We start from the raw sequence: 16,993 nt of genomic DNA on the forward strand, positions 1-16,993 counted from the left end.
AGACACTCTACCACAGCCTGAGTGAATTCTTTTTCTTTTTGATGTGCAACTCACATAAAATTTTGAACTATGGTCTCAGTATAGTAGGTTTTCCATTCCCTTTCTCGTAGAGAAAATGATGCAGGTGGTTCTAGAGCTATTCAAAGTCCAAAAGTTTGGAGTGGTAGTTAATCCTATATTCTCTATTTAAGAGCTTATGGCTGCTGCTGCTTAAAGTGACATAGAGAGAACTGAGGGAACACTGTGTTGAAAAATCTAGTGAGCAGTCCACTCAATGAAGGAGTGAGTGACCTTGGGTCTGTGCACTCTTTAACATTTTTTTTTTCCTCTTTCCCCTTTTAGCTATTTCAAGAAGCCCCTGAATATCTACTTTGGATTTATTCCTGAAATAATCTTCATGTCCTCTTTGTTTGGCTACTTGGTTATCCTTATTTTTTACAAGTGGACAGCCTATGATGCTCACACATCTGAGAATGCACCAAGCCTTCTGATCCATTTTATAAACATGTTCCTGTTTTCCTACCCAGATTCTGGGTATCCAATGCTGTATTCTGGACAGGTATGTCAACCCAGAGGAGGGCTGTCATAGGTGATTACCATAGGTCATGAAAACAGATGTTTCTCTGACCCTAAGCAAGCCTGAAGACACCTTTCTGTAGTATTTGGTTTTTGCCCTGTATATCCAAATCTAAATTCAGACCATCCTCCTTAGCTTGGGAGGGTTCACTATAATTTCTGTGTCCAGAAAGGATAGAATTTATACCTAGTTTTACTGTCTTACGGGCTTGCTATGTTACCTGCTACTTATTTTGAGAAACCAGGTAGGTAGTATTCATGTACTGGTAAGGAAATGCTGTTTCAGAGGAAATTTGCACTACAGCTGGAAACTTCATATTTGATTAACGAACATATATCTGATAGGCCTTATTCTTACTTTGCAGGAAGGAATTCAGTGTTTCCTGGTAGTGGTTGCACTACTGTGTGTACCTTGGATGCTGCTCTGTAAGCCACTGGTCCTTCGCCATCAATATTTGAGGAGGAAGCATTTGGTGAGTGTAATTCTATTGCTGAAAGGTATTAGATTTACTTTTTTAAAAATCAAGGAAATTTCCCAGCGAATATAATTAATTGTGCAAAAATCTATATATTCTTAAGGTGCATTTGTTTTGTATCCCTGCATAAGCACTGGGCCTGCTAAAGTCAGAGAAATACATATTTGCTGCTCAGACATCTGGATTCAGCTTTGAGTGGCTGAGTAGAGAGAATAAGTCATACATTTTTACCTTTTGTGGTCATGATTTACTCATGCTATTCTCAGCAGAATCCAGGCCCAGGCCTGTCTAAATGCAGCATCAGCCAAAACAAGGCTACATGAGGTGCAGACCGTGAACCCACTTATGTGGTTTGCCTGGGCAACCACAGGACTGGCGCTGAGACATTTTCTTTTAAAATGAGACCATGATACTTTCACTGACCAAAACATCTAGGGAAAAGGTTTGATTTAAAGCACATTGGTTTTTTTTTTTTCTTTTTAAAAAGCAGCATACATACATAATACATGTGTTTACTTGATGTATGTGTGCATCTGAATTCTACACACATACACACAAAGTTAAGTCTGTCAAATGTTTGGTATTGTGTGTAACTTCTGGCTATCCAACAATGCTTTCTTACTGCACTGCCTGGGAAAACCCAAAAGATCTTGTTGCATGATTCTCATGAGGCTGTGAGATTATTCTTCCTGTTGGAAAGCAGCTGAGTTACAAGACCCTCCTTCTCCCTTTTCTGACCATTTTCATCCTTTCATGTACCCCCCCCATTCGTCTCCCTCTCCCTCCCTCCCTCTTTCGTTTTCTTCTCCCTTCTTCTTTTCTTCCATTCACTATCAGGAAGGGCAACCTGTGGAGGCCCCAGTCAGCCCAACCCCGAGCCAACAGGGACTAGAGGCAGCAGCGGCTGCAACAGTGAGTGAATTAAATCCATCAAACCAAACATTTTAAATTAAAGAGGTGGCAAACAGTGCAGCAGAATTCTTCTAATGCTATTGAGAGCATGAGAGCATTAAATAGCATGGGACACGTGTGCTCTAGGGAAGTATGTCCTTGTTACTCATTGAAATGATGACAGAAGAGCTTTCCACCTCTTAAGAATAGATTCTGATGTCATCTTTACCATTGGTCTACTAAATTTCTATTCAAATATGTAAATATAGTTCTATACATGGGAGTACAGTGGCTATTATACCCTCTCTGAATCCCATCATCTTAATCTAAGGTGGCAGCTTTTGGATTCATCCACTCTCATGTCTGTATTTTGTGACCATGTATTAGATGATTTTTCAGCATGGAAGCAAGAACATCTCTGTGATTCTTGAATTGATTTTCCTGTACTTTAGAGTTCTACTTCAGAGTTACGCTTGAACATTTGGTTTGTTTTAGGGATGACTTACCCTCCTTAGAGTGAGTGTGTATACTTGTGTTCCTTTATTGTGAGAGACTCAGAAGCCCTCATGTCCTTTTTCACTGAGACCTTCACTCCCCATGTGTCTCATGCTTACTGCGCATTTGGTGTAATAACCGAAGTCATCTTCTGTAAACAGCATTTGTCAAACAGCATTTGAATAATTGTCCTCAAAAGCATCTTTTAACCAAAATCTTAAAATTCAATAATTTCAAAATAGCCCAACATATTCTAGATTTTAAAAGTCTCACTGGTAGTGATTACTTACTTACTTCCATGTTCTAGTAGCACATATTCCTTTAAGGAAAATGAAATATTTACACGAATAGCTATTTCCTCCAGTAGAGGTTCCTCATCATTTTAAACTTGAAAACTGTTTAGTCATCCTTCTAGAACTAGTCTAAACGGACTGATATTTAAGATCAGAAAAAATTTTGATCTTGCTACTTGAAACTGTTTTCAAGTAGAGACTAACTCTCCTTTCCTATGAGAAATAAAGCACATACCACTGTTGCTGATGTTCTCATTGCACAGTCTTCTTTCTGATAGTCTCAGCATTGAAGGTGCTTCCGAGAAGATCTTAATGCTTTTAAATCTGGTACATCTTCTATGCCAAACTTCATATTAAGATCCCCAACCTGGAAACCTGCACATATACAGAGCCTTCTTATCCCACTGGTTTTGTAGCTGAACATCTGTTTTCTAGAGAGCAGCTGACACACCAGGATGATCACTTGACAAGAAGGGCCTGGATTCTTCACCTCAAAGAGCTGAGGATATGAACACTAATCTGATTTTGTTCTTTTTTTTTTGTCCTCTTGATTGTCTATAAGTGGTATATTACAGTTTAGTTTTTCTTTTCTGTTTTGTACTGTGTGTCTCTCATCCCCCTTTTTGTAACTCTAATTCCTTGTGGTCTGAGGGGATACTTGTTAGCATCTGGCTGGGAGATTTAACCTGTCTGCACTGCTGGTTGGCGGGGAAAACTTCAGAAATGGCCTTCCGTTTTGGGCACTTTGAATCCTGAAGCCTTCCTCCTCTTCCTATAACCCAGCCCAGAATATGCTGGAGTCCTGTCTTGTGCCCTTTGTTATACTTGTAGTCCTCCTTTTGAGGGTGGTCAGGTGCCCTTCATGCCTGACCTAGAAGTGGTTTTCAAATCTGACTACACATCAGAACCACCTGGCAAACTTAGAATTCGTTTCTTAGGGTATTAAAACAAGTAAGTGGAAGAAATAAAAGTTGCTCATAATTCCATGACCCAGACAGTCCCCCTAACATTAAAAAATAAAGCAATATGTATACTTGACTAGAGAATGCATTTAGTACTAACCAAGAAGAAACCTCAGTCCCCACCATAGTTCTCCTCCTCTTGGGTATTGTTAACAGGTAGGGGCTTTGCTTCCAGTATATGTGTTCATCAGTTGAAGAATTGTGTGTATGTAGGAGAGACATATTAAGAATTGTGCTTTAAACTATAACACTCTTATGCCCCTTGATTTATTTGGATTTTTTTTTTTTTAATTTAGTGTAGTTTAGAGGTTGTTTCACAGTGATCATCACTCTTTTTTTATGGTAGCTTAGCATTCTATAGATTATTTCGTTGGATATGCCAAAATTGTGTAATCAATCTAGTTGATGGGTGGTTGATGGGTGTGTCAGTTGTTCCCAATTCTTTTCAATTAGAGACAATGGTACATTGTCCATTTGTATCTTATTAAAGTTTTGCAAGCATAGATATTCCAGCAGTGGGATTGCTGAATCTCAAAGGATGAATGTGTTTTACATTTTAATATATCCTTCACAATGATTACACGATTTATACTTAGGGAAATATTTTTTAAATACAGATTTCCTGTACCCCAACCCAGACCTAAATTTACAGTTTCTGGGGATAGTATTTGAAATGCAGCTTCCAAGATGACCTAATGTAGCTGATTCTCTTGAACCACTGCTGTAGGAAGAGGAGGAATATATGCAAATGCCAGGGTCTGAGCTGGCCAGTGAACTGTGGTAGAAGAAGCACCCCAAAAAGTGAAACTGAGGAGGGGTACCAAGGGAAGTTGGCTAGATCTGCTTGTGCATTGTTCATGCTGCTGTCTGGAAGGCCGTATTTTAAGAGAGCAGTCCTCTAGCTCCAGTCTGGACAGAAACCCTACAGAGGGGTACAAGGGGACTGTTTCCTATGTTCCTTCCCACTCTGCTGCAGGTTAGCACTAATTGGCATCCACTAGATCTAACCCAACTCTGCCTGGGTTTTTGTACCTAGAGAGTCCTTTTGCCTCATTAAACTCAAATTTTTACAAATAAAGTTGACTGTAAAATTCTATATTTGAAGGTCCTGCTGAAAACTGTACCTGCAAAGACAGGAGCAAATGCCCAGTCAGCAACTGCCCACATGCCTGTAGAGGAGTTGTTTTAACACTCTAGAACCCTCTGATGGAAAGGAGCCTCTTTGATTTATTTTACATTTGTTAACTCCGTATTCGATAGCCACAAATGGGTGTACATTATGCTGGTGTTTGCCTTCCTCAACTAAGGGAGTTCCTTTGTTACTGGGCAGAGGTCCAGTACATTTCTGGGAGAGGTTGCTGGAATTCTTAGGCTCCTGTTGAACGTTTATTAGACCAGGATACACTCCATGTCCTTTGCCTCCCCTCTCTCGTTCTAACCTTTACTTCCAGCAAAACTTAGGCCCTTGCAGGCTTTATAGATAGAGCTGTACTTGTTATGAGAGTCTGTTCATATCCAGCTTTCTATTTGGTTTTTGACCAAGGTGAGGCTGGTGCCTCTTGATGATGAGGTGGTAAATACAGTTTACTATCTGTGGGGGCTGGAGTGGTGGTGGTTGGGATGGAAATGGTTGATTGTTTTTACTTAGCTGTTCAATCAGTGGATTTTGCTTTTGTTGTTAGCATATATGCCTTTCTGAGGTTTGTATATACTAACCATCGCCCTTCCCCACCTCACAGAATGTCACATTAAAGCCCAGGCAAATTCTACTCTTTCTGTTCATCTGTGTAGGGAACTCTGAACTTTGGTGGGATCAGGGTGGGCAACGGACCAACAGAGGAGGATGCTGAGATTATTCAGCATGACCAGCTCTCCACCCATTCTGAGGACGCGGAAGAGGTAAGATCCAGTGGTGTGGGCCTCCTCTCCTTCTACTTCAGGTCAGCTCTTGTCTTGTTTTCCTAAGAGGTTCACTCTAGTCTTCTCCTTAAAAAGTAAAAGTACTAACAATTGGTTGCCTTCTGAACTGCTTAGGGTGCCACAGCTTTTTCTGTGGGCCTCAACTCTAAACTCCAGGTGTTGCTCACAGAGCCCGCAGCAGCTTTGCTCTGCTCTTCTTGAATTCCATGGTGCCTAAGTACTCTGCATGTGACCTCAATTACTAACTGTTCTCCTTGGCCCAGGCAGCACCAGCATCCCACCCAGCTTTTGTTACCAGAGCCAAGAGTACTTAGGATAGCTTCTTCATCCCTGATCTTTCCAAGAATTGTTCTAGTTACACTGCTTACCAGCTGTAATCACTGGTACTTTTTAAAGTCCTACCCCACTGATGTTCTTGCTGCATATATATTTTGTTTGAGCTTTTTTGGTTTTTGTTGTTGTTACTTGCCTTCTTTTTATAGGGAGTGGAAACAAATCAGGCCACACTAGTCTTTCCTTAAGACACTACCTCCAACTCTATTTATTTAAAATCCAATCTCCTTGCCTGACCACTCTGCACAAAGCCTCTGAATTGAACTATTAAATCTCATCTATTCATTATATTCTTTTTAAAGTAAATAGGATAGAACTAGAGGTCCCATTCCTATTGGACTTTTTAGTTTGGCCACTTTGACTATGTATGTGATTTTTTTTTTAACTGCAAGTGTTGGGATGCTTTTTTAAAATATGTATCTTAATGCTGTAAATTCCTGCTGATTTCCCTTTGCGTGTATGTGTTAGTCCCATTTAACATTAATGATCCTCCCCAAGAAGCAATCAGTAGTTTGTGCTCATAACTTGTGACTGTTTGTGGCGTGGCTTCCCACTAAGTGTAAATTTGTGTTTTCAAGCCTACCGAGGACGAAGTGGTAAGACCAAAGCCTTCATGTTTATCTGGGGCTTCTCTTTTCCCATCCTTGTGATCACTCTGCTGACCTGCCACACCCTGGGGCCACACACATGATACCCTGCATCCTGCATCTCACTGGCCATTTCTAACCAGTTTGTGAGCCTGTGTTCGAAAAGAGGTCATCTCCATTAACTGCATCTCATGTTGGTCCCCTCTGTCTTTGTGTCATTGACTTTGCTGATCTAATACTTTTGAGAGTGGCTTTGAAGGAGCTGCAAGTAATGTCTGCACTGGCATTCTTGAAATGACTCCCCTTGGGGTTAAGTCCTGTGGGCCTCTGCCTTCCTCTCCTGTGATGATGTGGTTGCTCTGCCACTGGGGGAAGCTATCTCGCTTCTCCTCTGAGTGCTTGTGAGCAAAGTTTACCTTTTCTCCCTGTCAAATGCAGCCAGCCTCTTTCTTCTGGCCTCATCAGCTTGGTGATGCTTTAGCTTAGAACTGCCAGACCCCTGCTTGGGGTTAGCTGTACCTCCATGTGACCCAGTTGAGAAGTAGAGATGGCTTTCAAAAGGAGGCTTTGCCTCTCAGATGCATCCTGGAAAAAAGAATCCATCCATGTGGAAGAAGTTCATATTTTAGACACATGTAGAGAATGATAGAGAACAGAAAGCTGACTAAATACTCAGGCATGTCCAGAGTACAAGGCCTTCTAGCCCAGCAGTAATTCATGTAGAAACACATGTATTTTGAATTGAGTTTTTTAAAGGCCTTGCTGCACTGTTTGCATCTTTCCCCAAAACTTCTCTCTAAAATACCTAGACCTGTACCTTTCCCTTTCCTGGCTCTCCTGGTCCTCTAAGGGGCAGTGGGATGAGAATGGGAAAACCTTTGTTTGTTCTGGGTAAAAAACAGGCAGTGCTTAGTCTTCCTGAAGTTTGGAGAGGCTCCTTTGCTGGTATCAAGGGTGTCCTTTGTTCCTGGACTGACTTGTCTGTGCACAGTTGCTGGCTGAGTTGCCTGGCATGGCTGGGAGGTAGGGGAGGCAGGTGTTCCATGCTGGTGAGAAACCCAGCTCTCTCCCCGTACCACCACCTCCAGCAATACTGCTTCCTAAATTTCTTCCTCATCGAGCACTCAATGCCATGGCTATTATCAGAATGGTCCAGCTGACCATCTAGTACCAATGTCCTCATTTGTAGCCTATCTCCAGTGGTTGGGCATCCAATGAAGATAGGCTCTAATTCAGCCTTCCCAGTCTCTGGCCACCAGATTTACTCAGGGATTCAGCTTCCCTTGCCTTCTTCAATAGTTATAACATTTTACCTTATCAGGTATTGGTTTTCTACAACCAAATTTAGATAACTGTTACAGCTAATGATTTCAAATAAAACAGTCCAGCCTATCTCTAGAATTTTCCCACTTTGCTTGGCTGTGAAAACTTGCTTGTTGCACACAGGCCATTGTTTCTCTGGGAGGTACTCAGTTAACTGCAAACCAGGGCCAAGCCCCTGGATATTTGGGAAATCATCCCAGGCTGTAACTACTCGGCAGGGGTCAACGACCCCTCTCCCCTTTGTGTCTTTTCACTAGGTATATTCATTAATCCTGCCATGCATTCACCCACCCATCCACACACTCACCCACTCATCTTTGCATTCCTTTATCCTTCTATGTGTCAAGTGCTATATTTAGTGCAATAGAAAAACTGAGAGAAAAAAAGTAGTTCTTGCCTTTAAGGATCTCCGAGACAAAATGGGGAGACAGTCTAGGTGATAGATGGTGTTATAGGCCTTTACCAGGATACTGTAGGAGGAGCATAGAAAGGATACCTGACAGATTTTGGGGTGAGGGTGAAAAGAAGACACCTGGGAGGATTCCTTCAGAGAGCTATTCCTGAGTGAGTCTAGCCAGACAGGGGTCTCTGGAGGGAGGGTGAGAAGAAAGGGTACAGACCCCCACTAGTGTCTGTCGTGTTACACAGATGAAGGTCTATGGGCCCATTCCCTGTTGAGCAAGGGTTCCGCTTGACTGGAACAGAGTCGGGAGTTGAGGGACTGATGAAACTAAAGGTTGGCAGAGACCAACGAAGACCAACCCACGAAGTTGTTGCTTCGTTTAGGCAACAAAGAGCCATCAGAAGTTGGTATGCCTGTAATCCTAGCTACTCAGGAGGCAGAGATCAGGAGGATCACGGTTCAAAGCCATTCCTGGGGCAAATAGTTCTTGAGACCCTATCTTGAAAAAACTCATCACAAAAAAGAGCTGGTGAAGTGGCTCAGCATTAAGAGTGGCCTGCCAAGTGAGTGTGATAATGTCCTGAGTTCAGTGTCGCCAAAAAAAAAATAAGAGCTAGAAGTGACACAGGCACATGAGGAGTTTATACCCCAGCCCATTTCCTTTTTTAATAGGAAAAAGTTGAGTAGATAAAAATGCTGAAAGAGGCTGGTTCTAAGGGAACCCAAGGACCTCTGCTGTCACTGAGTTTGGGAATAAAGGTTTGAGCTCCTTGTAGCTCTGGACTTTTCTTCCCATCCACACAGCAGTTGTGGAAAAGAGCGCTTCACATCATTGCTGGAATTGAGGTAACTTGGGGTAACAAGGGTTGCTCCAGTTTTCAGGATAAGTAGGAGGCTTGAAAAGAGAAAAGTCCAGAAATTCACCAGGCATAAATAGAGGAGAGAGGAAGCAAGGTATCTCCCAGAGATAATATGCTAGAGCAGGCCCCTCTCCCCACTAGCCCTACCCTTAAGCCTTTACCAGCCCAGCCCCTAAGTACAGTGTGGAAACTGTGGTGGAAAATAGACCCTGACTTGAGAGCTGGGACAGCTGACTGAGCCGCAAGAGCCTGGAGGCCCATGGTGATGCTGGCCTGGACTCTAGAGAGCAGCTCAGGAAGGGAACCACCTCCTAGTCTTTGGTGGTTTGTTGATTGATCCTTCTAATGCTTCTAGAACATCCCAAATTTAGAAAACTGCATTCTCCCAATTGTGCTTGAAGCAGTTCGCAAAGTGGACTCTTGAGAATCTTCCCCCACCTCTTTTTTTTTTTTTTTTTCTTTTGAGACAGAACCTGTCTATGTAGCCTAAGATGGCCTTGAACTTGCAATCCTCCTGTATCAGTCTCCCAAGTGCTGGGATCATAGGCTAGTGACACCACTCCAAGCTACCCCTTTCTTCTAGAAAAACTTGGTGTTAAAAGGAAAACCAAAAGAAAGGAAACCTGAAAAAAAAAAACAAAAACAAAAAATATAAGATGAACTGATGAACTATCCATGTGGGAATGTGTAAGAGTTGTGTGAAAATTTCTGAGTAATCTTTTTAGAAGTCTCAGGAAAAAAAGGTTGTCTTGACCCCAAAAGGCCATTAAAAGAAAAAAAAAAATTAAGAGCCCATGAAGGCTGAATCTCCTGCAGTCATTTTCCAGCCTGAACTTGCTGTCTGGGGACCCCCTGCCTGCTCTCATTGCTGTATTCTGAGCATGGGTGCTTCACTCCTCAGCCAGCGTTGCTCTAAGGAGGTAATCAGCTGTGCTAAGTCCACCGGCAGGTTCTTACAGTCCTGGGTCCAGGAAGTCCATTCTCAACTGAGTGTTCTTGGCACAGCATATTCCTGCTCTAGAGCTCAGAGCCCAGCAGGGAGAGGAAAAAAATATGCTGAGAAGAACTTCATTGAGATATGATATAGTGTAGTTTGCTGAGGGAGTTGGGAAGTCCCAGATGGAAGCTAGGCGGGGGATTTCTGAAGAAGGCATTGCTGCAATCACCTCCTGAGGTCAACACTGGGTGCTCAGAGCCCCTCTAAAGGTGAGATGTCAACCATGAAGGAGTATGGTCCCCAGCCCTGCACTGGCCTCCTCAAGAGGCCGACTGAGAATTCCTGCATATTCTACTTCTGGCCTGATATCTTCTCCCTGGTTTCCTCCCATGACAGTTTGACTTTGGGGACACAATGGTCCACCAGGCCATCCACACCATTGAATACTGCCTGGGCTGCATCTCCAACACTGCTTCCTACCTGCGGCTCTGGGCCCTCAGCCTTGCTCATGCACGTGAGTATGTTTCTCTCAAATCCAGAGCTGTGGGTTTCCCCTTCTCTGGGAACTCCCTCCGTTGAGTGAGGGCTTCCCCAGCATAGAAATCACATAAAGGTTCTGGAATTTTTCCAGCTACTGAATCCAGGCAGAATGAGTACAGCTAGGAGGATCAGCACTTATGCCAGGCCAGCTGTGCATGGTGATCCTAACAAAACTGCAGGAATCCAGGGCTCAAGGAACCCATCAGGGGAAGATGCAGAGCAAAATACAAGAACCATAACCATCTCCTGCCACATTGAACCAGACCTTGTGTCTCCCTGACCCCCAGAGCTGTCTGAGGTGCTTTGGACCATGGTGATCCACATCGGCCTGAGTGTGAAGAGCTTGGCAGGAGGTTTGGCGCTGTTCTTCATCTTCGCAGCCTTCGCCACCCTGACTGTAGCCATCCTGCTGATCATGGAGGGCCTCTCAGCCTTCCTCCATGCACTGCGGTTACACTGGTGAGGGGCAGTGGGCCAGGGATGGGGTGGGTGTAGGGGTAGATGTGTCCTTGTCTGCAGGAAGTGGGTAGCTCTCCTGCCCAGAACCCAGAGTCTGTCCTCTAGGAAGTGGGAGCTGGCCCTTTGCCTGCTCTCTCAGCAATACCCCAGTGCCTACTTAGGCATTGAGCCTTGGAAAAAGGCCACAGAGAAGCCCAGCTCATCTCTTCCTGGGTTCCTGGGAAAGTTCCCTGGTAAGTGTTGCCAGACTCTCACTCCTCTGGCCTTTAGCATTCTTCAGTGCCCTTGATTGTGGCTTACAAAGCTGCTGGAGTTTGTTTTTTGTGGGGGAGGTTTTCTTGTTTTTGTTTTTCTCTGGCATGTAACTCCTGTCTTCAGAGCAGTACAAACAGTACTGGAATAGATTCTTTGTTCAGGAACCAACTAGAGTACAGTGCATTCAGCTCTGTCCCTCTGTTCTCACTGTGCCAGGGCTGCTTGGGGAAGATGCCCTGGCAGCTCCACAACTAGATGGGGGCTCCTGGTTCCGTTGTATTACTGGGCAACTAAAGCAGCTGCTTAGGAAGGGCAGATTTTTTTTTTGGGTGGTGGGGGGGAAGGAGTTTGTTTTCATTAATCTACTCTTGGTGGCTTTTCAAGGAGAGCAAGCACAGGAAGGAGAGAGATAGGGTCTGGGCTAGACTGATCACAAACAAAGGTTGCCAGATGTAGCAAATAAAAATACAGGACACTTGGTTAAGTTTCAGTTTCAGATTAACAATGAATAACTTTTTTTGTGTATTTCCCAAATGTGCACAGAACATTCTGATACTGTTTTATCTGACGACCCTACCTCAAACTCTTTCTCTTTGGATCTCCATTTCCTCACTTATGTTGTGATTCTCCCCGTTTTGTGGGACTCAAAGCCTAGAATCTCTGGAAGCTCTGTACCATGTCCCCAGAGGAACACTCATTCCCGCATACACTGTCTTATAGGTCAGGAACATAACTCACTGACTTACTGATGGTAATCAGAAACCCTAGAGGAGGTAACCTGTGGCAGTAGTGATCTTGAGGCCCAAAGAGCACATTCAATGTCTCTGATACTGTCCATCATCTGACCCTGAGAAGGGTCTTTGAGTGTCTCCTGGCTGGATCACAGCCAAGTCTCTCAGATTCTGCTGTTGGTTGTGCCAAATTAATGGGGGAGAAGTGAGGCACATAGGACGAGTCTTGGCTGGGGCTACTCTTTCCTCAAAAACTTGTCTCTTGCTGCATGCGGTAGTAGATGTTGCCTTCTCTGCCTGGCCTTCCCCCGTGCTGGCCTCTGTACTCCCTGCCCAGCGCCATTGTTTACTGTGGAGCCTGGAAGGTTGGGAGTGCTGCGTGTTTCAGACTGCTGACTCCACACCCTGTTCTCAGCTTATCAGTGAGCTCTCCCCAGCACACTTCCTCAGCCACTCAGGATGAGGGAGCATCTGCGTAACCAGCCCATGGTGACTCACTTTTTCTTGCCCTCTTGGCCTGCTTATTTTCCTGTTCACGTCTCTGTCTCCTGAATGATGGGCTTAAAGGAACAGTAACCACCCCACTTTGATTCCAGTCCTTGTTGAGGCTAGTTGTATCCTCAATGGGCATGATGAGGCATGCTCAAAACTAGAACACAGTGGTCAGACAGATCGGTGAGGTGACACACCATGTCATGAGGGAAGGTCACCTGAGTTTGGGTCTCATCTCAAGTGAATTGAAGCATCCAAAACATGGATGGCATGTTTTGTTGCCAGAGGAGTTAACTACTTCTTCAGGCTCACCCATGGCCTTCAGGTGACGGTATCTTCCCCCATTCTGCAGGAACCTGAGGAAGTTATGAGTGATAGGAGAGCAGGCTTTTGAGTCAGGCAGACCTGAGTTTGAATCCCAGCCCTGATACTAGGTGGGTGACCCCAATCAGACAGAGCACTGTCTCTCTGAACCTGCCTTTGTCTCATGTGGAGAGAGAGAGAGTATCGATAATATCTGTGTGACAAGCTACTGTGAATGAATAGGAAATGATGCTCACACCAAGTGTTTGTCATGGTGCCTGGCACATCACAAACAGATAACTACAAATTGTGGCTGCTCTGTTGAGAAGTGGAATGCCCTGGAGAAAGGGTACCTGGCTGGGTGCCCCATTAAGAAACCACTTTTAGCCTGCCTAGAGAGGAGACCTCAAAGGAGGCACATGCTACATCTTAGTTCTCCCAGATACAGTGTATGAGGGATAGATAGGCCTGCCATACATGCCACACTTTTGTCTGTTTGGTAGTAGTGGAAGTAGTGGAAAGAAGAAGAAAAATAGTGACCTCCTCTGTTAAACTTTCAGAATAGCATCTTTGGCGGGGTGGTGGCCTGTGGCACTTTTGGGTCATCTACCAAGAAGTGACTGAGGGCTGGAGGAATGGCTCAAGTGGTAGAGCACCTGCCTAGCGTTATTGAAATTGGTGCTTGTGCACCCTCTCCTGGCCAAATTCAAATGTGCACCAAGGACTCTTGACTCTTCCCTGTCCCCCCAGGCTCAAGTTGGAACTCAGAGCTCAGGCTGAGCTCAGAGGAGGGGTGGCATCAGTTGGTCCTGTGCAAAATGACCTCAGGATGTCACTCTTGGTTTCCCTGGTATCTGACATAGGCATCTTCATACCTCTCACTTCGTCCCCTTGTTTGCTAATTGAAGGGTTACCTTGTCATATAAATTCTGGGTTTCTTTGGTGGGGATAAGAAGAAAATACTTGATTTGATATTAGATAAACCATTAGTCTAAGATTCATGAAGGGTTATAAAAAGTGAGTGATGCCATGTGTGGTAGCTCACACATGGAATCTGAAGTACTTGAGAAGTGGAGAGAGGAAGATTGCAGTTCATGGCTAGTCCAGACAAAAAAGTTAATGAGACTACATCTCAACCAATGAGCTGGACATGGTGGTGTGAGCCTGTAATACCAACTATGTGGAAAGCATAGGTAGGAGGATCATGGTCCAGGCAAACAGTGTGAGACACTATCTGAAAAATAACTAAAGCAAAAAGGGATGGAGGCAAGATTCAGGTACAACTCTGAGTTCAAACCCAGTACCACAAAAATAAATAATTTTAAAAAAATGACATTTGAAAACAGCAGGTGAAGAACTAATCTGTCAATTCCCTTGTTTTTTTGTGGGGTGGTTTTTTTTTTATGTGAAACTGGAATTTGAACTCAGGGCTTCATGCTTTTTTTTTTTTTTTTCCTTTGCAGTACATACTCGGACTTAAACTCAGGACCTACACCTGAGCCACTCCACCAGGCCTTTTTTTATCAAGATAGGGTCTCATGTACTGTTTGCCCAGGCTGGCTTTGAACCATGATCCTCCTGATCTCTGCCTTCTAAGTAGCTAGGATTACAGGCGTGAGCCAGCAGCGCCCACCAGGACTTCATGCTTGCCAAGCAGGTGCTCTACCACTTGAGCCACATGTCCAGTCCCTTTTGCTCTGGTTATTTTTGAGATTTTGTGGGAGTGGGTTCACAAACAGTTTGCCCTGGCTGGCCTCAAACCATGATCCTCCTGATCTCAGACTCCCCAAGTAGCTAGGATTACAGGCGTGAGCCACCAGCACCCTGCTGATCTTCCAGTTCTGTCTCCTGGGCTGTATCTCTCTCTTTTCCTCCTACCTACCATGTAAAGTGTGTTTGGTTTTCTCTTGCCCACCTTAATGAGACATCTTTCTTCCTCAGAAAAGGCATAAGGCAGGGATCTGACTAGAGTTATAACTGGACATCAAACTGATGTTTCTGCCCTGTAGACTGTTGTCCACAGCTCCTGTTCCAAGGAACCTGACCCTTCTTATCTGGCAGGTGCTGCAATGTGTCAAATGGATACCTGTGCACTCACTGTCTGTTGATTAATGGGACAGAGTTGGAGGCAGTTATTAAGAGTGCAGTGCCATAGTGTGACAGCATGAGATAGGTGAGAGAATGGCTGCCCCAGGAGAAGTAAGAGCCCTTGGAATATAGTTTGAGGCTGACATCATTGCCCTGCCATTTACCTGTCAGACAGATGTGTGTTCCAAGCCCTGAACTGCTTAGAGAGGGGAAAGAGCCAGAAGAAGCAACTTAGCCCAGAATTGGCTTTCCAAAACTGCCAGAAAGGGAAGGGGCCCCAGGACGCCTTCCTCCTTCACCCAGTCAAGGAAACAAAGTTTCCTGTTACATGACAGCTCTCCCAGTTAGTTCTTCTGTGTCACTGGGTAGGCCTTGCCAAGTGCCAGCACTGGAAAGGATGACAGAAACCCAGCTGACTTCCTGAGGCTGTCCTCACAATGGTTTGACTAGAGGTGTGTTTAGTGGCTTTGGTACAGCAGGCTCTAGAGGCTCCCTGAGCGGAGCAATGCAGCAGTGGCACAGCAAGAAGAGATTGCAGCCAGCCAGCGGGGCTTCTCACTCAGCACGGGAGACCCATGCTCATGCTTTCCCAGGAAGCATATACTTCCCTGGCTCAGGGGAACAGGGCAGAGAGACTGTCAGGAAAACTGCTTTCCAACTCTGAGCTGGGAGTTGGAATAAGGACCTCTGGGGAGAGAGGGGGAATCAGGTTGATCCCTAGATAGATCTAAGATGTACGGCTGCAGGTGTAGCTCAGTGGTAGAGCACTTGGCTAGTATGTGTGAGACTGGGTTCCATGCCTAGCACCACAAAATAAGGACAATTTTATAAGATGCAAGACATCCAGGGGGTTGTAACCAACCTAAGTCTCCATCCTCATGCAGCAGTTGATGAGAAGGCAGCATCAAAATGAGCCAGGGGCGTCCCCACTGCCCACACAGCAGAATCTATATGCCCCTCCCAGGCATGTGTCCCCCTCCTCCCTGCCAGACCCCCTGGGGGCGTGAGGCAGAAGAAGGGTGCCAAGAAAAGGGTGGCAACCCCATAGCCATCTGAAAGCAAAGCTTCTGCTCCACTAGACCCACCTGGGAATTAGAATTGTTTGGCCAGTCACAGGGGTCAGAGCTCTGGATGACTCACTAGAATTGGAGGCAGCACACCCCGCCCACCAAGGCCAACATTTGCCTGGGCCGCGAGCTGAGACCACGTGGTGACATAGCTACTAGGCTGTACACTGGAGAGTGAGGCGGCCTCAGTAGTTGGAATTACTTTTCAGAGACATTGGGATGTAGAGCGAATCCAGGTCCTGGTTCAGAACTGCTCTTATAACAACCCTGTGGCTAACTTCAGCCCAAAGCTCCACTGAACTCTCCTATTCTTGGATCCTATTTTCCCTGGGGAGTAGGCTCTAATGGAAGCTTCCAGGGCCTGGGAGGCTTTGGAACCTTAGCCCAGGCCCTGCAGAATGTGAGACTGGAGGAAGAAAGCAGTGTGTTGTCACTCCCACACAGAAAATTTTGCTTCACACTTCTTGCCCTGGGTGGAGCTGGCAGCTCTGCCACACAGTGTCCTCAACTAGCACCCCAGGGCTAAAGAGGCCTCTGAGAACCCACAGTGTCCTGGCCACCCTCCCCACCCCCTCTCTAATTCCTTTCTTCTCCGCTGGAGGGTAAATGCCTGGCTGAGGCTGCAGTGGGCTTCTTGAAGCCCTGGCCTTGCGCCCCTACAGCCTGATACAGCTCCTCTTCCCTGCCTGTTCTTGAAAGGATTGAGGTGTCCCATGGGTGCAAACGGAAACCGTGCCTCAGGACAGCTCTATCTTTTTCCTCCTGCGAATCATGCATGTTTCTGCCCTTATTTGGTGGTGGTTTAGCTGCTGGGCAGCCCTCCAGGGGAGTGTGCCTGAGGAAGTAGCCAGGCAGCCTGCTCCTGACTTCTTCCTGCCCCTCTGAGTTTGAAAGAGCCCCAAGGAGACTAGCAGGAATGAATGCCCAACTGCCTGGGAAGGGACTTAAGGCCTTGTTTTTCCTTCCAGTCCCCAGAGAAGAATTCTTTCTCATATGTTTTTG

The 16,993-nt window shown here is 45.3% G+C and overlaps 1 protein-coding gene across 8 annotated transcripts in view; it reads left to right on the forward strand.

Annotated features, from left to right (window-relative positions):
* Atp6v0a1 (ATPase H+ transporting V0 subunit a1) overlaps positions 1–16,993 on the forward strand; it is a 51,547-nt gene that overhangs the window by 29,501 nt on the left and 5,053 nt on the right. For 6 of the 8 annotated variants that reach the window (XM_074045761.1, XM_020165158.2, XM_074045762.1 and 3 more), the window contains 6 exons: positions 343–559; positions 942–1,049; positions 5,485–5,592; positions 6,525–6,542; positions 10,453–10,570; positions 10,884–11,055. In XM_074045761.1, the coding sequence (XP_073901862.1) occupies positions 343–559; positions 942–1,049; positions 5,485–5,592; positions 6,525–6,542; positions 10,453–10,570; positions 10,884–11,055 (741 nt within the window). The remainder of the gene's footprint in view (positions 1–342; positions 560–941; positions 1,050–5,484; positions 5,593–6,524; positions 6,543–10,452; positions 10,571–10,883; positions 11,056–16,993) is intronic. The other 2 variants (XM_074045763.1, XM_074045764.1) reach the window with 1 other exon arrangement.

This window comes from Castor canadensis, chromosome 11 (genome assembly GCF_047511655.1).
Source record: "Castor canadensis chromosome 11, mCasCan1.hap1v2, whole genome shotgun sequence".
Taxonomy (NCBI): domain Eukaryota; kingdom Metazoa; phylum Chordata; class Mammalia; order Rodentia; family Castoridae; genus Castor; species Castor canadensis.